Source organism: Mobula hypostoma, chromosome 7 (assembly GCF_963921235.1).
Source record: "Mobula hypostoma chromosome 7, sMobHyp1.1, whole genome shotgun sequence".
NCBI lineage: Eukaryota > Metazoa > Chordata > Chondrichthyes > Myliobatiformes > Myliobatidae > Mobula > Mobula hypostoma.
The window spans coordinates 150,702,002-150,724,414 of record NC_086103.1 but is presented as its reverse complement, the minus strand read 5'-3'; the positions used below and the strand labels follow the sequence as shown (position 1 = coordinate 150,724,414).

At 40.1% G+C, this 22,413-nt stretch overlaps 2 protein-coding genes across 5 annotated transcripts in view; one reads left to right on the top strand and one right to left on the bottom strand.

The window, feature by feature from the left end:
• Nucleotides 1–1,730: 1,730 nt before the first annotated feature.
• LOC134349045 (zygote arrest protein 2.L-like) lies at nt 1,731–9,154 on the top strand. The gene is made up of 4 exons (XM_063052899.1): nt 1,731–2,463; nt 3,012–3,104; nt 8,447–8,521; nt 8,886–9,154. Exons 1-4 carry the CDS (start codon nt 1,798–1,800, stop codon nt 9,027–9,029), a joined length of 978 nt encoding a protein of 325 aa, XP_062908969.1. The 5' UTR covers nt 1,731–1,797; the 3' UTR covers nt 9,030–9,154.
• Nucleotides 9,155–12,517: 3,363 nt separating this feature from the next.
• LOC134349656 (protein furry homolog) overlaps nt 12,518–22,413 on the bottom strand; it is a 293,846-nt gene continuing 283,950 nt past the window's right edge. For all 4 annotated transcript variants that reach the window (XM_063054280.1, XM_063054282.1, XM_063054284.1 and 1 more), the window contains 2 exons: nt 21,543–21,745; nt 12,518–14,169 (listed from right to left, as the gene is read on the bottom strand). In XM_063054280.1, coding sequence (XP_062910350.1) covers nt 13,911–14,169; nt 21,543–21,745 — 462 coding nt within the window. In that variant the 3' untranslated portion in view covers nt 12,518–13,910. The remainder of the gene's footprint in view (nt 14,170–21,542; nt 21,746–22,413) is intronic.

Below are 22,413 nucleotides of genomic sequence, written 5' to 3'. Positions count from 1 at the left end.
GGCATTGACTCCAGGTGCTCTGTGTTCTCTGTTTTTGTATGTCTTCTTAGGGCTTGCTGCTACCATCCCTTTTACCTTTAAACATAAGAAGATGATAATTTAGATACATTTTCATAGGAAAGTATCTCTTTGCACCAAAATATCATTCCCAAGTTTTCTACTATACCACATTTTCTACTGTATCACAACCCCAAAGGAAAATATATAGTGTATTTTTTTTAAATGGTGAGAGATCAGGAAATGTTGATTTTCAAAGAGATCTAGCTACGGCCACGGGAGGCAACTGGGACAGAAAACAGTATGTTGGTCTTTATTACTTCAGGATGTGAGCACAAATGTCTTTTTACAGCATCAAGGACAAGTTGAGTTCATTTGTCCTTGCAGAATTGAAGGCGAATAGACTGAAATATACAGGATTTGTCAGGTCAGATGAAGGGTGAGGCTCCCTGGCTAAAGAGGATGGAATTAAGGGTTACAGTCTATGGAGGGTGGAAATCCAGAGCAATGCACGCAAAATGCTGGATTGAACTCAACAGGTCAGGCAGCGTCTATGATGAGGAACAAAGAGTCAACATTTCGGGCTGAGGTACTTTATCAGCAAGACTGATTGATGGTACACAGATGTTGTCCAGGAGCTCTCTTTACCGAACAGTCTGCAGCAGTTCCTCACCTCGCCCAAGAGTAGCCGCAGGCTAACGCAGTCCACTTTGTCTTCACGGAAGCGAACACTGGAGGGCAGCACGGACAGGGGGGGGGCAGCTCCCAATCCACTAGGGAATCCAATGGTACACAACCAGCTCGGGCGTCTCCTTCCTCGGTTTCCGAAACGGGCAACCCCGAGGCATGAAGGCCTGATGTACGCCACACAACTCCCCCGCCGGCTGTCTTGTTAATGAACCAGTGAAAAGGGCATGTAGTATTCTACATTACCAAACGTCCAACAGGCTCTTGCGATCATAATAGAAACAACCAAGCCAATCATTTCCACCATTAGTTGTATCGTTCACCACCCCGATATATAAAAAAAATCAGTGACTGGAAGTTTGGGAATAGTTAGTTTTGCACATAGTAAAGTTAAAAATTCAAAGTTGAAAGCAAATTTATTATCAAAATATGTATGTATTACCATATATTACCTTAAGATTGTCTTGCGGGCATATACGGGAAACAAAGACACAATATAACAATGAAAAACGGTACATAATCAAAGACTGGCAAATACCACTGTGAAAAAGGCAAACTTGAAATAAAAAGATAATACTAAGAACACGAGTTATAAAGAGTCCTTGGAAGTGAGTTTGTAGAATCAGTTCAGACGAGCGGTGAAGGAAGTTACCTACGCCAGTGCGGGAGACTGATGCGTGTAGGGTGATGACTGGTAGTGTGGGACGTCAGGTTTCTGCATCGCCCACCCGATGAAAGTAGGCAGTAAAGTTCCATACAACATTCTATTTGTAATTGTTGGTAAGAAACATCAGAGAAATTCACCCACAAGGAACATGTTTAATATTTTACTATCATCAGAAGGAACTGGTGAACATTGGTTCAGCAGTAAGAAGTTTGCAGCACCTCGCTGAATATATGAGCCAAAGTATTCGGAATGGGACTTGAATCGAGGGGAAGGCCGAGCAAGGTCGATGCGGTAACAGTAAACGGCCACTCTCGTCCTTACTGGACAATCACGTAATTCGCTTTCCAATGAAATTCATTTTGAGCTTGTTCGTGCTTAATTAAACACCTAATGAGGGCAACAGCGACAAAATGGGACTTACATAAAAGGACCCCCTGGGCTTTCTAATGTGTCTGTGTTTGATGATGGAGCAGTTTGTTTATTCACCTCTCAATTCGGCTCCTTATAGTAATGGAAAGCCCAGACAGCAAAACTGGAGGCAAAAACATTACCCTCCGGGAAATGTTGAAGCTGTCGATTACTTGGATAACTATAAGAGGGCGCAGCTGAAAGCTATTCTCTCTCAGGTCAATCCTAATTTGACTCCGCGTCTCAGGAAAGCGAATACCAAAGAAATTGGGATTCAGGTTAATCCAAAGGTAGATGCTTCTGTTCAATGTTCGCTGGGACCTAGGACTCTACCTCGACAGAAACGACGTTCTGTAACCGAAGGAGTTCGGTCGCCGTCTCCGGCCGGTGCTACAGATGTCAGCAGTGAGGCTGTCGGCGCTACATCACGGTCTCCTACCGTCGTGCGTTTTTCTCGCCCCATCGCCGTCTATTCGCCTGTGTTTGATCGGCGTATGGGAGAAAAGAACCAAGGACGAGAAAAAAAGGATAGTAAGGTTTCCCCCGAGGGTTTGGAGGAAGATTCTGCTCCACACCAGGAAAAAGAGGCTTTTCTTCGTGAAAAAGAAAATGCGGATACAGCGGATATGGAAAACCAAGAAGCAGTAGGTCAGAATGACCAAGAAGTCAAGGGAAATGAAGGCAAACAGAGGTTTCGTTTCCAGGTAAAGATGATCTCCCTTCAAGACATACATATAATGATCACGTTGAATAATGACTCTTACGGGAGCTATATCTGTCCAGAAGCTATATTTCGGATGTAGATCGCCTCTTAAGTCGAAGTCAACTTTTTGGCTAGTTTGTTTACTAGAGTAAAATGAATGCTGGCCTAGGTTGCTGAAGCTTCCCGATTAATGCGAATTATACTTTGTTTAGGAGCGGAAGTTTTGTTCCTGCCTTTGAGCGTAGCATTCTATAAACTACTATATCCAAATGTACTCAGTTCGATTGTTTTATGTAGTCAATACTACTGTTCTAAAGTTATTTTAATTAGATCTTAATTAAGTGGGGAAGAATGAATAAAATGTAATGAAATAATGGAAAGTTAGATTTAATAAGTATTATGCAGGTAATATAATGAAAGTATCAAACATAATGATGTATTAATGTACTCTATTAATGGGCCCTAATTGTCTTGCTGACTAACATTGATTTAGATGTACTAGTTTAACCTGTTGATCTGAGCTTTGTAAAACTAATCAACCTCTTTCAGTTTTTGGAGCAGAAGTATGGCTACTATCACTGTAAGGACTGCAACATCAGATGGGAAAGTGCTTATGTTTGGTGCATTTCAGGAACTAATAAGGTAAACTTTCAACTATAGCACAAAATGGGTGGAGAGGTGGGACTGGGGTGGATATTTATAAAGTGGTCTGATGGCTCCAGCTATAACTAGCACAGATGAAGGGCAAGGCTTATTAACTTAGTAACTCAATTTTTCTGAACAAGCTTTTTTACGCTTGCCAGTAATCCTTGCTTCAGTTTTACAGCAAGAAGCAGGCCTATTAACCCTGCCCATTTTGACCTGAATTTCTATCCAGCCAGAGCATTTTTAGGTGAAGTTTGAGATCTTTGACTCTAACTGAAATGTCCTTTCTTGAATTTTTAAGAACCTTGTTTGGACTCTGGTAGTTTTCACAAGTGGTAAATGAGGCCTCAGTACATGAACTTAAGGACCACCATAACTTTATCTCCTCACTAAACAAATGCTACTGTTGGTGATGTATTTTCACGTTAGTTCTTTTAATGAATTGCAGAATATTTAGAGCTTAAATTGCATGGACTTAAAGAACACAAAGGTCTGCAATTTGTTTATCAACCAGGAGAGAGAAAAAGGGACTAATCGGTTTAAAAAAAAAATGGCAAATACAGTTGGGGAAAATGAACTGTAAATTGGAGACATAATTTGAAGTTACTTGAGGACAATCTATGCTGGTATAAGATTATAATGGGTTGCATTTTGGGTTCTCTTGATCCAAACTAGGGTTTGTAGGCCTCTTAGATGATTGCAATGTTATCCACTTGCATTAAAATCTGAACAGTTGGCTTTCAAAAAAGTGGAATGGAAAATTAAGTGCCTAGTAATTAAATGTTCCAATGCAGACCAATAGAGAGCTTCTGTTCCTCCTATTTGAAGTTTGAGGATGCTACATTGAATGTAGCATATTAACATTAGAACCACAAAGAAATTGAATTTTCTGTATACTATATTCAATGTGGTATCCTTGACTTTGCTAATTTAAGCAATGCTTCCTTTCAAAGCACCAGAATAAATGCTGCCTGACCTGCTGTTCCTCCAGCATCAGTGGCAATGAGTGGATAATTGTCATTGGGTGGAGTCTTTCCCCAGGACTAAAGGAGATGATTCCAAAATAAAAAAAAAGTGGAGGGGAAGGAGGATATCTGGCAGGTGATAGGTGAAGTCAGGTGGGTGGCAAAGGTCAAGGGCTGGAGAATCGGATGGAAGAGGAAAGTGGACCATAGGGTAAAGAGGGAATGGGAGCTGGGGAAATTAATAGGCAGGTGAAATGAGGTAATTGGGGGGGGGGGAAGAGTGTGGGGGATGATTCCTTTACTGGAAGGAGATGTTGATATTTATGTCATCAGGTTGGAGGCTACCTAGATGGAATACAAGGTGTTGCTCCTCCATACAGAAGATGGCCTCATCCTGGCATATCAGAATGGGAATCAGAATTAAATGTTTGACCAGCAGGAAGTTCTGCTTTTGGGAGGTGGAGTGGAAAATGCTCAACAGAGTGGTCCTCCAATTTATGATGGGTCTCACCAATATAGAGGAGGCCGCATGGGGAGCACTAGACATTTACTCTTAGATTATTTAATTGGTGCCTAGAACTTGGTGCTCCATGAGGGGCTCCTCATTAGGCAAAGCCATGTGAACTATTTCAGAATTCTGTCTGCATGCTGTCAATCAACAGGAACTTGTATTACAGTGGTGTCTAGGACACTTTGATGTCAAATGCTGCTTGCTGCATGGCAATAGGCCCTGTTGAATCTGCTAGCTAAAGTGGCATCTATACTAATTCCCTTTCCCATGAACTCACCACAAATTTCACCCCTCACTGACAAACTAGCCACAATCCGCACTGGGGTGGTGACAGGGGCAAAGCCTAAACCTGCAAGTCTGTGGGTTCTGCAAGAAACAGGACCACCCAGGTTGTATTCCAAGGGTCAAAGGACAAATGTGCAAACTCTATTTACAGACAGATCCAAGCCCTGGATGAAACATAGAAACATAGAAAATATGTACAGGAGTAGGCCATTTGACCCTTCGAGCCTGCACTACCATTCAGTATGATCATTGCTGATCCATCCAACTCAGAACCCTGTACCTGCCTTCTCTCCATACCCCATGATCCCTTTAGCCACAAGGGCCATATTTAGCTCCCTCTTAAATATAGCCAATGAGCTGGCCTCAACTGTTTCCTGTGGCAGAGAATTTCAGATTCACCACTCTGTGTGAAGAAGTTTTTCCTCATCTTGGTCCTAAAAGGCTTCCCCTTTATCCTCAAACTGTGACCCCCTCGTTCTGGACTTCCCCAACATCAGGAGCAATCTTCCTACATCTAGCCTGTCTAATCCCTTTAGAATTTTATGTTTCAGTAAGATCCCCCCTCAATCTTCTAAATTCCAGAGAGTATAAGCCTAGTCGATCCAGTCTTTCATCATATGAAAGTCCTGCCATCCCAGGAATCAATCTGATGAACCTTCTTTGTACTCCCTCTATGGCAAGGATGTCTTTCCTCAGATTAGGGGACCAAAACTGCACACAATACTCCAGGTGTGGTCTCACCAAGGCCTTGTACAACTGCAGTAGTACCTCCCTGCTCCTGTACTCGAATCCTCTTGCTATAAATGCCAGCATACCATTCGCCTTTTTCACCGCCTGCTGTACCTGCATGCCCACTTTCAATGACTGGTGTACAATGACACCCAGGTCTCGTTGCACCTCCCCTTTTCCTAATTGGCCACCATTCAGATAATCTGTTTTCCTGTTCTTACCACCAAAGTGGATAACATCACATTTATCCACATTAAATTGCATCTGCTGTGAATTTGCCCACTCACCTAACCTATCCAAGTCACCCTGCATCCTCTTAGCATTCTCCTCACAGCTAACACTGCTGCCCAGCTTTGTGTCATCCACAGACTTGGAGATGCTGCATTTAATTCCCTTGTCTAAGTCATTAATATATATTGTAAACAACTGGGGTCCCAGTACTGAGCCTTGTGGTACCCCACTAGTCGCTGCCTGCCATTCTGAAAAGGTCCCATTTATTCCCACTCTTTGCTTCCTGTCTGCCAACCAATTCTCTATCCACATTAATACCATACCGCCAATACTGTGTGCTTTAAGTTTGCACACTAATCTCCTGTGTGGGACCTTGTCAAAGGCCTTTTGAAAATCCAAATATACCACATCCACTGGTTCTCCCCTATCCACTCTACTAGTTACACCCTCAAAAAATTCTATGAGATTCGTCAGACATGATTTTCCTTTCACAAATCCATGCTGACTTTGTCCGATCATTTCACCGCTTTCCAAACGTGCTGTTATCACATCTTTGATAACTGACTCTAGCATTTTCCCCACCACTGATGTCAGGCTTACCAGTCTATAATTCCCTGGTTTCTCTCTCCCTCTTTTTTTTTAAAAAGTGGGGTTACATTAGCCACCCTCCAATCCTCAGGAACTAATCCAGAATCTAAAGAGTTTTGAAAAATTATCACTAATGCATCCACTGTTTCTTGGGCTACTTCCTTAAGCACTCTGGGATGCAGACCATCTGGCCCTGGGGATTTATCTGCCTTTAATCCCTTCAATTTACCTAACACCACTTCCCTACTAACATGTATTTTGCTCAGTTCCTCCATCTCACTGGACCCTCTGTCCCCTACTATTTCTGGAAGATTATTTATGTCCTCCTTAGTGAAGACAACCAAAGTAGTTATTCAATTGGTCTGCCATGTCCTTGTTCCCCATGATCAATTCACCTGTTTCTGACTGTAAGGGATCTACATTGTCTTGACCAATCTTTTTCTTTTCACATATCTATAAAAGCTTTTACAGTCAGTTCTTGTGTTCCCTGCCAGCTTTCTCTCATAATCTTTTTACCCTTTCCTAATTAAGCCTTTGTCCTCCTCTGCTGGACTCTGACTTTCTCCCAGTCCTCAGGTGTGCTGCTTTTTCTGGCTAATTTGTATGTTTCTTCTTTGGAATTGATACTATCCCTAATTTCCCTTGTCAGCCATGGGTGCACTACCTTCCCTGGTTTATTCTTTTGCCAAACTGGGATGAACAATTGTTGTAGTTCATCCATGCGATCTTTAAATGCTTGCCATTGCATATCCACCGTCAACCCTTAAGTATCATTTGCCAGTCTATCTTACCTAATTCACATCTCATACCTTCAAAGTTACCCTTCTTTAAGTTCAGAATCTTTGTTTCTGAATTAACTATGTCACTCTCCATCTTAATGAAGAATTCCACCGTATTATGGTCACTCATACCCAAGGGGCTTCACATGACAAGGTTGGTAACCTTTCCTCATTGCTCAATACCCAATCTAGAATGGTCTGCTCTGTAGTTGGTTCCTCGACATGTTGGTTCAGAAAACTATCCCACATACATTCCAAGAAATCCTCTTCCTCAGCACCCTTACCAATTTGGTTCACCAGGGCTATTAGTACCATAAAGCAGTGCTCTTCTAGCTGCACCATTCCTCTCAAATGTATTATGCCACAATGGGCATTTTAGTGCTTCTGTCAAAAATGTCTGATAAATGCTAGTACACTGTTCTTAAAGCTGAATTCTCACCATAAAATTGGATTTCCTTGGGGGTGGGGGAGGAGAGATCTTCATAATTGTCCAGCTACTAAGGCTGATTTGTCCTGGTCTTATAAACCACCATGTTTGACTGCCAGTTGGAGGCACAAATGGGCTTGACCAGTCCTAGCACTCAGTAAGGTTACAGAGAAAGTGCGCTGCAGGCAAACAATAAGGTGCTAGGACAATGTGAGGTAGATTCTGAGGTCTGTATTCATCCGGATAATTAATTGTTGTCATGCTATCTGCTTCCACTCACACAGCTTGACTCGGATTCACACCACCTCTAGCAGCAAGGGAAAAGCCTCCTGCATGTCTGTTGAGGTCACATGCTGGCCGGACTGGGGTTGTGTAAAGGACGGGCTGGAGTCAGTCATACACCTCCCTCTGAGTGAATCAATTGCTCCTCAATCCCTTTATAAATCCTTCTCTGTTCACCTTAAACCTTTGCCCTGTTTTTTTTTTGTTCCTTTCCCTGGGATAAAGACCGCATTCACCCAATCTATGCCCCTCATGATTTTATACACTTCTCTAATGTTATCCTTCAGTCTCCTATACTCTGAGGAACACAAGGTTCTCCAGTGAAGACTCTTGAGCTGACAATCTACCTTGTTATGATGGTGCACCTTATTTACCTGCACTGCCCTTTCTCAGTTTCTGCTACATTTTACTGTGCATTCTGTTATTGTTTTAACATGTTCTACCTCAATATGTTGTGTTATATGGTTAAGGTGTAGGGCGGGTGATCTTTGACGAATCAACTGGCTTTGCTGTTTTTTCAGTGTTTTCTAACCTTTCTTCAGGTTTACTTCAAGCAATTTTGCCGTAAATGCAATAAGGGATACAATCCTTACAAGGTGGAAGCTATTCTCTGTCAGGTAGGTTAACTTTTAAATGTGGATTACTAAGTATAAACCATGAATTGTTTTCGATACCTGAAGTTGTGAACATCTATAGAAAAGATTTTTCAAACCAAACATTTGTGCTTGAACTATTGTATACAATTCATGCACTTGAATTTAGTCTGTTTTATAGACATAAAATAACTATTACCTGGAAAGTGGATTATTTGCCTTCTGATTAATAAATCACTTGTACTGTCTATAAAGCTTCCCAACCCAAGGAAGGGAAGCAGACAGGGAGTTCTGAAAATCCCCATTACATAAGGATGCTTTCTTTTTATTGACTTGTACATGCATTTAAATTTAAATGTTATCTTAACACTAGCCTTTTTGTTTTTAGGCGTGCTTCAAACACTGCTGTACTTGCACTCAAAAAAAGCGACACATTGATCCAAAAAGACCACATCGCCAGGAGTTGTGTGGCCGTTGTCGAGGGAAACGGTTATCCTGTGATAATACATATAGCTTCAAATATATTGTTTGAAACTTGCTACTTTCTGCAGAATCAGCAGAATACTGATTCTGTATGGTACTAGGGCTACTTAAATGGCATGGAAAATGGATCGTTTTGTATTCCTAAATTATGAATTTAAAATGTTATGAAATTAATAAAGCACTTATTCAAAAATTCTACTATTGAGCATAATGCTTGAGGAAGAGGCGGCTAACTTTTTGAAGTGAGTCAGTCTTTCTGTGGTGCTACCTTACTGACCAGGGTGCAAGCTGTTTCAAGGCCAATAGATACTGGAAAAGAAAAGGACCACTCTGTACCTTGAATATCTAGGGAACTACTGCTGTCCTCAAATCCCTTTGATTTGTCTTGCAGTGTTACAAGTATTAGTGGCTAGAAGATTAATTGCATCTATCTATAGTTTATATTCTGAGATTCTTAATATTGAAAAGTCCAAAATTGTGGAGTACAGGAAAGGATTGCTAAGTCGATTCTCCATCTTAATTTTTCTATTTCAACATAGTTTTGATCATTTTGCATTTCCATTCCTGCAGTGACCAATTCTTGGTTATCTCTTCCAGTAACGTAGAATTTTTCTGGATATCTTGACTTCTGCATGGACCATCCAATAGTTCTGAGTGTGGCAATCAATCCTTTGGTCCAATTTTTCTTGATGTGAAATTGATATCAATTTGATTAATACAGCTTTAGTAATGGAGGTGGTGTGGGAGAACAAAAATAGAAGCGAGAATATGTCAATTGTACTTGTTCCTGACTCCTGCAGTAAAATATTCCTTTGAGAGCCCAACAAAGATGGTCAGCAGCCCAGTTTTCTTTAATTGTCATCCTTGTCCTGAATTAACTGTTTAGTTGTTCTTGGTTCCCTGAGTGGAAACATCATTCCAGCAAGCTCTTAGATCTTTACTTTTTCAATAAGATCTGCTCTTCTAATACATTTAGAATGCAGGACCAGTCCAGAGAGCCCAATTGACTTAATTTGTCACTATCTTGGAAATATGGTGACATTTGTATTTTTTTTCTATTCTGAATAAAACTTTCCTTGAAGGGAAACAGACCTATGGAAAATCAGGTGTTGTCTCAGCAATACTTGTATAATATTTCATAATGTCTTCTGATACAGCAATAACTTCTCATTTTGTTTGAAGGCTAACCAGTTCAATTTGAACGTTAGAAATTGGTGAATGGGTTCTGCTACACTGTATCCCTGTTGTAGGCTGGGTTGCAAGACTTTTGGGAAGCCTCCCTTAGTTTTACCTTGTACTGTTTCTTCTTTCTTACTACCTGACTCTGGCTGGAGGTGCTTTGCCTACCTCATTAAGGTGTAATTTGGCTCAAGCTTTGTGCATGTCTCTATTGGCCTCTACCATTTGGTCACTCCTGTACTTGGTGCTACTTTGCAGTTAATGCCTATTCAAAGAATGTTTTTCCCCTCAACCTCCCAAGTTTTCCTGCTTTTTTTTCTCCTCTTCTTTCCTCTCCCCCCCCCCCCCCCAACCATACCTCCTTATGCTGTCTGTTGCTTATGTTCTTTATTGTTTTTGCTTCCCTGGTCATCTTGATGGCTGGTGCCTGTTCTGCCTAAGTTTCATTTCTGCTTGGGCCTAGAGATTTTCCAGTCTAGGTGTTCATTGTCCTTGTGTACTGCATGGGTATGTATTGACTTCAGAACTCGCACCCCTCTTCACAATGGTGGTACAGCAGTGGAAACTGCAAGTGGTTTCAAACTCCTGGGTGTGTAAATCTTGCACAACTTCTCATTGTTCCAGAATGCAGCCTATGCAAATAGAAAAACTCACCAATATTCTATTTTCTGAGGAGGCTGAAGATCTGGACTATCTACATCTGCAGCATGACAAATGTAGATGTGCAGTAGGGAATCCTCAAGTGGCATCTTATGGAAACTGGACTGTGGGGCAGGCAGGAAGCCTCTTTAACTGTCCAACACATCACCAGCATCAGATATGCATACAAAAGTCCTGGAAAAGGGCCAGTAATATCATGTAGGGTCCTACCCAACCTGTTCATGGACTGTTTGTACTGTTCCCAGTAGGGGAGGAGGCTATATAGCATCCATCCACCAAAATGTTTCTTTCCCCATTTGGTAATGCTGATCAACACCTCAAGCCCTCTCACCCCTCCTGCTTGTGTGCCCCTCACCACTGCTTTATCATTTCCTGTTGGAGTCACCTTGTGCCATCTTATGGACATGCAATCAATCTATAAGCTATCATGTATCCATATTTAAAAACGCAAACAACAGGAATTCTGCAGATGCTGGAATTTCAAGCAAACACATCAAAGTTGCTGGTGAACGCAGCAGGCCAGGCAGCATCTGTAGGAAGAGGTGCAGTCGACGTTTCAGGCCGAGACCCTTCGTCAGGACTAACTGAAGGAAGAGTGAGTAAGGGATTTGAAAGTGGGAGGGGGAGATGCAAAATGATAGGAGAAGACAGGAGGGGGAGGGATGGAGCCAAGAGCTGGACAGGTGATAGGCAAAGGGGATACGAGAGGATCATGGGACAGGAGGTCTGAGAAGAAAGACAAGGGGGGGGACCCAGAGGATGGGCAAGGGGTATATTCAGAGGGAGAAAAAGGAGTGAGAGAAAGAATGTGTGTATAAAAATAAGTAACAGATGGGGTACGAGGGGGAGGTGGGGCCTTAGCGGAAGTTAGAGAAGTCGATGTTCATGCCATCAGGTTGGAGGCTACCCAGACGGAATACAAGGTGTTGTTCCTCTAACCTGATGGCATGAACATCGACTTCTCTAACTTCTGCTAGTGCCCCACCTCCCCCTCGTACCCCATCTGTTACTTATTTTCATACACACATTCTTTCTCACTCTCCTTTTTCTCCCTCTGTCCCTCTGAATATACCCCTTGCCCATCCTCTGGGTCTCCTCCCCACCCCCCGGTCTTTCTTCCTGGACCTCCTGTCCCATGATCCCCTTGTATCCCTTTTGCCTATCACCTGTCCAGCTCTTGGCTCCATCCCTCCCCCTCCTGTCTTCTCCTATCATTTTGGATCTTCCCCCTCCCCCTCCAACTTTCAAATCCCTTGCTCACTCTTCCTTCAGTTAGTCCTGACGAAGGGTCTTGGCCTGAAACATCGACTGCGCCTCTTCCTACAGATGCTGCCTGGCCTGCTGTGTTCACCAGCAACTTTTATGTATTTGCATGTATCCATATTTGTTTTAGTTTATTTTTGTGCTGCATCAGATCTGGAGTAACAATTACTTTGGCAATGATATGAAACAATGTAAAAGAACAATCTTAAATAGGTTCTTGAAACCTGCTCTTTCCAAACTTCTCATCCACAATTTTCCTTTTAATGGTGGGTTGGCAATCCAACCTAAAGGCACATCACTGCCATCAACTAGCCTGGAATGTGGTGTAGAGAATTGGGAAATAAAACACCTAGTTCTTTATCAAATTGAAACTAAATTACCCTAAAAGACCCTGTAGATTATAAATAATGAAAGACAATATTGTAAATTAGTCACTTCCATAATTTAATGTGATATGTCTGAGAGAATTATAACTTGATTTTTTTTTCTTGCACCATTCTGAACTATACTCCTACCTGTGTCTATATCAGGAAGCTAAGGTTCAACAAGGATAAAGAACCAACTCAGAGCTTGCCTTATTATTTTTACTGGAGGTTTTGACAGATCAGTTGAAGTGCGAGAAGTGCAATGGAAATCAAACAGAAGCTTACTTTTCCACAAGACATAATACACAGTTATGATATACTACAGCTATATATACAGTGCATGAATTTACAGATCAAAACAATACTTCACAGTATGTGGAACATTATTTACAAGAAAAATATGATTCCAAAGATGCTGTTAAATGCATAACTGATTTTACATGCAAAGAATTTGTAGAGTTTCTGATCCAACTTTTTAGAAATGAGGCCTATTCTCAGCACTAGAACATCCATCCACACCAATGATATCATGAGTTTGCTGAATGTAGAGCTACATGGCTTGTTTTAGAAAGTTAAAGCATTGAATATTAACTTCCAAAATGCTTCAAAGCAATTTATATTTTACATATAAATATGCATGCTAATCAATAACAGGCAATGACTAATAAGAGAAAACTTTCAGCCTCCTCTACAAAACTATTTAAAGCAGCCTCTTATTATTTATAAATAATCCATAAAAGCTTCCATCTAGTAGAAAAAGCAGCCAATACTCATTTCTCATCTAGATTGTTCATGGTATTTCAAATACAGTACAAATCGTGTTGTATGGCTCAGTAAAATACCTTCTTACACAACATGAGTTATATTTTTCTAACAAAAATGTGCTTTAGAGCAGTGTGAACAATTTTTTTAGCCAGAGAAGAGTTAAAACACACAGGCTTTCAGCTTAACAAAACTGCTTCCTAGTGCATTGCATACAGCTTCATTTTGCCTGCTATTAGTCATGTAAGCAAGTAGGCACAAACCACACACAAAACAATCTGTAGTTTACAATCTGTAACAGTTCTGGGGCAGTATATGTTACTCATCATTATAAGTTAAATGACATCATCATTATAAGTTAATTGACATCTTTGTCAAAATAATTAATTAGGAAGAATACTTTCAACATGTGATAACCTTTGGTATCTTCAGTGTGAACTTGTAACCTTATCACTATAATTGCCCAATGTAGGAATAAATGTGCTTTGAAGAAAGCTATTTTAATATTCAGTTGGGTATTTTATTTGATATTGGTCTTTTGATATTTATAACTTCCCATTTAAGTTTAGTGAAACTATGATGTGCCACAATTGTGAAAATAAACTGACTAAGCTTTTCTAAGGGCGAAAAGCCTTTGAAGGATTTCAGAGCAACATTGCAGCATTTCCAGTTGTAAGCAAAAGGGAGACAGAACATTTCTGTCAGAGACTAGAGTTGGCAGTACTGGTATCTGGAAGATAAGTATTGATAACACGATAACTCTGAGCCTTCCGAATCATATCCTGAATCTCTCCATTCAGCTCCATCAGCTTGGAACCAATTTCTGATAGATCATGATTAGAACCCAGGAGCGCAAAAGTGCCTGTTTGTCCTAAGGTCTGGTGTCTGAAGTAAATATTAAGAAGAGTTTGGACTTCATCCTCCATATCACTGCCAAATATATCATTGGGCCAAATGGTTCTGTAACAACAAAAATCAAGAGGGTTTATTAAGAAAATATTGACACATCATTTAATGTTTCTACTGGTTTTCCAGTTATGGAAAGTCAAATAGTTGTGAAGTATAGGTAGAACTTATTAGGAAAACAGACAGTTCTACCAGAATTCCTTCCATTTAACATTCCAACTAATTATACATTTGAGTTTTCTTACTGGTGATAAATACATCAGCTAAACTGTAACTCAGTCTATTAAAATGAGGTTCCTCCAAGATTCGTTTTTCAATCATCAACCCCACAGCAGCAAACGTACTGTATTCATTATTCTTCAGTGTGCTGTTGATGAAGTACATTTACAAAGTCCACTGACAACATCTTGTAGTACCTTTCTGAAGCTTTTTTCTCTATTTTGTCATAAGAAATCTTTGTACCAAGTGGCTGGAACTCCTTTTCAGCTTTATGCTGCCTGCTACTGTCATTTTCCTAAATGTGAAATATGCACTATCAAACTATGAATGGCCAAAACGTGCTGCAAAAGCAAAACAGCCAATTGAACATTTCTTAAAACTTCCTTTGTAGAGGGAGCTACAGCTTCTTTTCATCCTGATTGATTATTCACTATTTTAACTCTGCTTAATCAGATCATGGTTGACCTCTTAACCAAAATGCATCTCTAAATCTGTGGTTAATACCCACAGTCTGCTAGTAAAAGTAGGCTTCTGGACTAATTTTTCCCAGAACTACCACTAACCTAGATGATGCACATGTACTGTGCATTCAGTCAGTCTATGCAAAATATAACCTTCATATCTAAATTCCTGCTCAGTTGAAAGCAAGTGCAAACATTCAATGCAGGGTTGAAAATTTTGGGACTATAAAACTGATAGTTATTGATGACCTGCACCCACTTGAATTGAAAGTCACAGTTATGTCAAACTTACTATTTTGTTTAAATTGTCTTTGTGTAATAAAATACCAGAGTAACATCTTTAGCCATTTTGTAGTATCTGTTCCTTTTTCTTAGTCATAGTCCATAAGATCGGGCAGAATTAGGCCATTTGGCCCATTGAGTCTGCTCTGCCTCATCATGGCTGATTCATTTTTCCCCTCAGCCCCAAACTTCTGCCTCCGTGCCCCCGCCTCCCAATATCCCTCATGCTCTGACCAATCAAGAATCTATCAACCTCTGTCTTAGATATACATAAAGACTTGTCCTCCACAGCTGCATGTGGGAACAAAGTCTGCAGATTCACTAATCTCTGGATAAAGATGCCTCTCTATTCTGAGGCTGTGTCCTCTAGTCTTAGACTCTCCCACCATAGGAAACATCCTCCACATCTGCTCTATCAAGGCCTTTCACCATTCAATAGGTTTCAATGATGTCACCCCTTATTCTTCTGAATTGCCGTGAATACAGGCCAAAGCCATCAAATGCTCTTCAGATGATAGTCACAGAGCCACAAAGTACTACAGCACAGAAACTGGACTTTGGCCCATCTAATCTGTGCCAAAATATTATTTTGCCTAGTCCCATTGTGGAAATATATCTGTAACCCTGAAGTTTTAAGAAATCCCAAGATACTTTGCTGGTTTGCATGCGAAAACTGTATTTTATGGGAGGTAGTTGTTTTTTTATGACAAGAAATTTATTATATGGCCGGAGAAGATGTTTTGACAACAGAGGGAAACAGGATGGCATTTCTAAAGATCAAACGTCAGAACGAGATAAGATAAAGATAATGGAGGAATATAATGGAGCAACCTAATTAATGTTCTTGTTAAAAAAAAGTATAAAAGTGCATTGTTTGAAACACAAGATTGGAGCTATTTTTCCAGATGAAACTTGGCTAGAAGTATTCCTCCCCTTGCAGGTAAAATAAAAAATGCATTAATAATGTGATCCATTCTGAATTTGTTGTAGTTTGTTTATTAGAAGACCTAGCTGAACGGTACACAACACCACCGACCTTCACCTGAACCATAGTCCTTAATTTCTCATCCATCCATGTAGTTATCCAAACTTTTGCAATCATAGAAACATAGAAAACCTACAGCACAATACAGGCCCTTCAGCCCACAATGCTGTGCCGAACATGTACTTACTTTAGAAACTACCTAGGGTTACCCACAGCCCTCTATTTTTCTAAGCTCCATGTACCTATCCAGGAGTCTCTTAAAAGACCCTGTTGTATCTACCTCCACTATTGTTGCCGGCAGCCCATTCCACACACTCGCCACTCTCTGCATAAAAAAACCTTACCCTGATATCTCTTCTGTACCTACTTCCAAGCACCTTAAATCTGTGCCCTCTCGTCTTAGCCATTTCAGCCCTGGGAAAAAGCCTCTAACTATCGACACGATCAATGCCTCTCATCTTCTTATACGCCACTATCAGGTCACCTCTCATCCTCCAACACACCAAGGAAAAAAGGCCGAGTTCACTCAACATATTCTCATAAGGCATGCTCCCCAATCCAGGCAATGTCCTTGTAAATCTCCTCTGCACCATTTCTATAGTTTCCACATCCTTCCTATAGTGAGGTGACCAGAACTGAGCACAATACTGCAAGTGGGGTCTGACCAGGGTCCTATATAGATGTAGCATTACCTCTTGGCTCTTAAACTCAATCTCACTGTTGATGAGGCCAATGCACGGTATGCCTTCTTAACCACACAGTCAACCTGCGCAGCAGCTTTGGATATGGACCCCAAGATCTCTCTGATCCTCCACACGGCCAAGAGTTCCACCATTAATACTATATTCTGCCATCATATTTGACCTACTAAAATGAACCACCTCATTCTTATCTGGGTTGAATTCCATCCGCCACTTCTCAGCCCAGTTTTGTATCCTATCAATGTCCCACTGTAACCTCTGACAGCCCTCCACACTATCCACAACACCCCCAACCTTTTTGTCATTGGCAAATTTACTAACCCATCCCTCCACTTCCTCATCCAGGTCATTTTTTAAAAATCACGAAGTCCCACAACAGATCCCTGAGGCACACGACTGGTCACCAACCTCCATGCAGAATATGACCCATCTACAACCACTCTTTGCCTTCTGTTCATAAATCCTGCCTCTCAGGATCTTCTCCATCAACTCACCATACACTGAAGTGAGATTCACTGGTCTATAATTTCCTGGGCTGTCTCTAGTCCCTTTCTTGAATAAGGGAACAACATCTGCAACCCTCCAATTTTCCGGAACCTCTCCCGTCCCCATTGATGATACAAAGATCGTTGCCAGAGGCTCAGCAATCTCCTCCCTTGCCTCCCACAGTAGCGTGGGATACACCTCATCCGGTCCCGGCGACTTATCCAACTTGATGCTTTCCAAAAGTTCCAGCACATCCTCTTTCTTAATGTCTATATGCTCAAGCTTTTTAATCCACTGTAAGTCAATCGCCAAGATCCTTTTCCTCAGTGAATACTGAAGCAAAGTATTCATTAAGTATCTCTGCTATCTCCTCCAGTTCCATACACACTTTTCCACTGTCACACTTGATTGGTCCTATTCACTCACATCTTATCCTCTTACTCTTCACATATTTGTAGAGTGCCTCTCTTGAATGTTAAAATCAAACCCACATCCAACATTTTTGTCGACAGCTCATTCCACTCTCACTATCCTCTAACTGAAACTCTCCCTTATGTTTCCCCTAAACATTTCACTTTTCACCTTTAACCCTTGACCACTAGTTCTAGTCACACTCAACCTCAGTGGAATATGCTTGCTTGCATTTACCCTATCTAGCCCTCAATTTTGTAAACCTTTATGAAATCTCTCCTTATTTTCCTTTGCTCCAGGGAATAAAGTTCTAACCTATTCAACCTTTGCTTATAACTCAGTTCTTCAAGTCTCGGCAATATCTTGTAAACATTTTTTGCATTTTTTCAATCTTATTGATACCTTTCCTGTAGTTAGGTGACCAGAATTACACACTATTCCCAATTAGACCTCACCAATGTCGTGTGCAACTTTAACATAACATCTAACTCCTGTACTCAATATCTTGGTATATAAAGGCCAATACATAGTTATAAATGTTGAATGTTTTTCTGCCTTCATTTTCTTCACAGTCCTTAAGGCAAGTGATTTTACACACATATCCACAGGCACTATTTACTCCCTGGAACCCTACTTGGTAGTCAATTGATTTCAAGGAGACGAAGCAACTCATAGTTAAGATTAATCCTGGCCTAATCCAACACATACATACTTGTAGCAATGAGTTCCTGATACTTATTCAGCTTAACCTCCAATCTCCATCAAGAACAGCTCCTACCCCTCAATCATCAGGCTTTTAAACAAAAGGGGACAACTACACTCATTCTATTTCTGGTGTTCCCACAACCGATGGTCTTAAGGACACTTTACCTTGTTATTTATCGCTATTTATTTACTCTTGCATTTGCACAGCTTGTTGTTCATTGATCCTGTTTACAGTTACTGTTCTATAGATTTGCTAAGTATGCCCACAGAAAAAGAATCTCAGGGTTGTATGTGGTGACATGCATGTGCTCTGATAATAAATTTTACTTTTAACTTTGACTTTACCCACAGGTGGTTTAATCTGAAAACTGAAGCTGGAATATTCATGTTCTGATTAGCTCCTGTTTGTCTATGGAAAAGATTTTCATCTTCACTCATAAGACTTAATATCACTTTGTATGTTCATGATTTTTTACCTGTTTATGGAAACAACATACCTAACTTTTGGAAGAAGAATGACATTTATTTATAGGTTGTGAGATGTTAAGAATTGCAGTATATTGTTAATATTTAACCCTTTGCAAAATAATGGTGGAAAGCTAAAAAAAAAGCCAGAGGGAGTTAGATTGCTTATAAATAGAAGACCATTTGCCTCACTGTGCTTACTTTTACAGTAACCATTTCATTGTGTATACTTAATTTTTACCCAAAGCATGTTGTTATCTGGAACTTGCTACCAGAGGAGATGGTGGATTTAGGCAAAATCATATTTTTTTAAAGAGAAATTTAGACACACAGTTAAACAGGGAAATAGGGAAGAATCAAGTCCTAATATAGGCTTATAGACAAAAAGGTTGGGATGGATGTGGGTGGGCTGAAGAGTACATTTCTGTGCTCTATAACTCTATCACTCTGTGATTGAGATCTCATGTTCAAAAATGCAAAGGCCTTTGAAGTTGTCATTACTACATTAAATATAAATCTGCATTGGTTAATAATTAATTAATTTTAAGCACATTCTATTGCAATTTAAATGTCAACATTCAGGAGGGAAGGAATATGTGGCTAATTCACTAAACACGGTTTCAATGTTCTTGCGGATGAGGTAGAATGAAGAAGGCACATCCTTTGTCCCTGAAGTGTAGTAAGACTACTGAAAAGGATATGATGAGCAGGTGGCAGCAGGAAAATTAGAACGATTATCATTGAAGTGCTGCTGAAATGCCAGCTTTATCTGAGGGCGTGCACAATCACCTCACTGGGGTCATGATTGAGACCACAATATCTGGGCAACTGAGCTTGCAACGGATACCCAAGTGTGCAAGCACCTTCCCACCTCATAATGAGAGCTTTGTCTGGGTGTATTTGCATATTTATATGTGTCCATGCTGTTTAATTGGATTTTACAGAGCCTCAAAGGAAAGTTTCACCATTGTATGACACTGCAAAGCTCAGATAATGGAACTGAGGACTTAAGACAGATCCATTTTACTTGGAGAGGTACCTGACACCAGTCAGATCATTTCACTGGAAGAAGAGATTACTCGAGTACAGTCCTGAAGGACTTCAATGTTAAACATGTTAGGGCACCATGGATATGAGGTTGATGAAGATACATCAAAATGTTCATGCTTGGTTAGAGTGCCTTAGCTTTCAGAATCTATTCTGAACTTCTTGAAGTAAAAACATAATTTTCACTGTACGCTGTAAGCTCATGTTGAGGCTTTTGTTGAAGCGCGTTTCAACTCTGATGGAACTTCAATGGTGACCCTGTTTGCTCTGATTACTGTTATCCAGAAGCAGATTCCTCTTGGAAAACCACCACGGAATGGATTGCTGCCACCTGGGAGCTAACTGCTTTCAAGTTTTGAAGGCACTGGTACTATCTAAGTCACAGCAGATGCATAGTTTGTACTTTTCATGGATCAGAAGTATTGTGGAGTGGGAAGTTGCTGTCCTCTCCCAAGATATCCACATTTCTACTCCCGCCAGAGTTTATTAGGCAATGCCCTCATCTGTGCCACACTGCCAACTACCCCAGAATACACAAACGGAAAACAACTTTTGGATAATTATTATCAAAGTATATATGCCCCACACAGACTTCCAATCTGCGCCTTGTAAGGCATGAAAATGCCCGACATGGGCCTCTCATGGTCTGAATCGACGTTCCCTCCTCAAAGTATGTTTCAAATGTTTCATTTGTTATTGCTGCTGTGGCAAAAGAGTTTATTAAAAGATGCGCTTCAATGATTCCTGCATAAAAAATTTATTGATATGTAGACAGATGGTCTGATGAGATTTTCAAAGTTATAGTAATACTTACTGCAATTTGTGCAACTGTTATTATTATGGTATTTGTTGAATGAGCTTGCAAGTAGGCACAAGTTGGCATAAACCTGATTTTATAATCTGTATCAATATATGATGCATCTTTTCATTCCCCTTCATCAAAGAAAAGTTACTGTTGAAAGGGTATAGAAAATTGACCATAGTGGGTAACTGTGCCACTGGCAGTTAATATGACTACGTGTTTTTCAGACAACAAGCCTCATTTGCCTATTAATGACCTTTCAAACCTTATTATTAATTCATTACCTTTAATGAACAATTCTATTACATTTTTAAAAATGTTCTGCAAGTCTGTTCAGTCTGCTATTTATAGTATTTTAATTAGATAATATGCCTTTTCTCTTAAATGTAATCAAGCCCAAAAGCTCTCATCAGAAAATGAAAATTGCATGCTCACCAACCAATATCTGTAAGATTTCAACAATCAGTCTCCAGATAACTCTGTGGCAAAGTATAGAAGTGCATATCAAATCAAGCCACTGTAGTGAATGGAACACCATCAAAACCGGTTTCCCTATGCGGCCAGTGAATTATTATAAGTGGAAATATGTGATTCAATAGTATGGGCAACACCCAGAAAGAATATTGTTAAGGAAATTAGATCCGTTTCTCCGTATTCTGCATCAAATATCTGGACCCCACAACTGGACGTGCTTGGAAGAATTTCCCAATTTGTACAAATGTCAGAGTTACAACAGAATTACTATTTTTTTTCGTCTAAATGTTCTTGCATCTCATTAAAAGTTATTTAGACATAATGCTACTATGAGAGAATATTATCAAAGTAATTTCTGAAATTGAAACTAATACGTCCAAAAGGCTAACCTGTAATCCCTGACTTGTCGCAGAGCAGTTTTAAGATCCCTGTTCTTCAGACACTCCAACATGGACTGAACAGCCTCTTCTGAGGAAGTTAATGTGGCACCACGCAAAGTGGATTCACTTTTCCTAGGTTCAGCTGCTATTAGAGCTGAGGCTTCCTTCAAGTTATCTCTCAAATCATTCAGCTCTTTTGACATATTCAATAGCTAGTAAATAAACACAAATACAAGATAAAAATCAACAGAGTTTCACTTTGAGACCTTTCTCTACCACCAAACTCTAGCATTATGGTAGTATTTTAGCGTTACTGAAAAATAAATGCTTGTAAGTTTATTTACAATAAAGTTTCATCAAAATGGCGGCAAAGCAACTTCATGCTCTAATATGCCATGGAGCAGTAGGTGATTTTAAGCACGGTTTTGGGAAAAGCGCTGAGAAGAAGGGAAGGGTAAGCTATCCCCAGGTTACTCATTCATGTCTATTCCCTTTGAGCTCCAAACTAAATTGGTAAAGGATGAAGGTCGTGTGCTTCAATTTCTTTCTGCAGTCACAGCAAGACCTAGCAAAACCATGTGCAGAAACAGATATAAATTACAAGCATTCTATTCTCTCTTCTAAATTTACCTTCCATAATTATTAGGAAGTTGGGAAATCCAAACATTTTACAACACTGCAATTTAAAACTCTGGATTCTTTATCATTTCTGAAAACTATCCATACTAAATACCAGGAAGAATTCACTACAACAATAATATTCAAGTGATGAATTGTAGCTGAATGTGTCTGATTTTACTATAAATTGTACAAAGTATCCTTTGACGTTTACTTAAATGTGTACTTGAACAAAAATCAACATGAGTAATAATAAATTGTG

What these genes read in the sequence shown, in the direction of transcription:
- LOC134349045 (XM_063052899.1), top strand. Translation starts at nt 1,798, where the DNA reads ATGTGTCTGTGTTTGATGATGGAGCAGTTTGTTTATTCACCTCTCAAT. An exon ending in AACAGAGGTTTCGTTTCCAG is followed by an intron (nt 2,464 to 3,011) that starts GTAAAGATGATC and finishes AACCTCTTTCAG; the next exon opens with TTTTTGGAGCAGAAGTATGG. An exon ending in TGGAAGCTATTCTCTGTCAG is followed by an intron (nt 8,522 to 8,885) that starts GTAGGTTAACTT and finishes TTTTGTTTTTAG; the next exon opens with GCGTGCTTCAAACACTGCTG.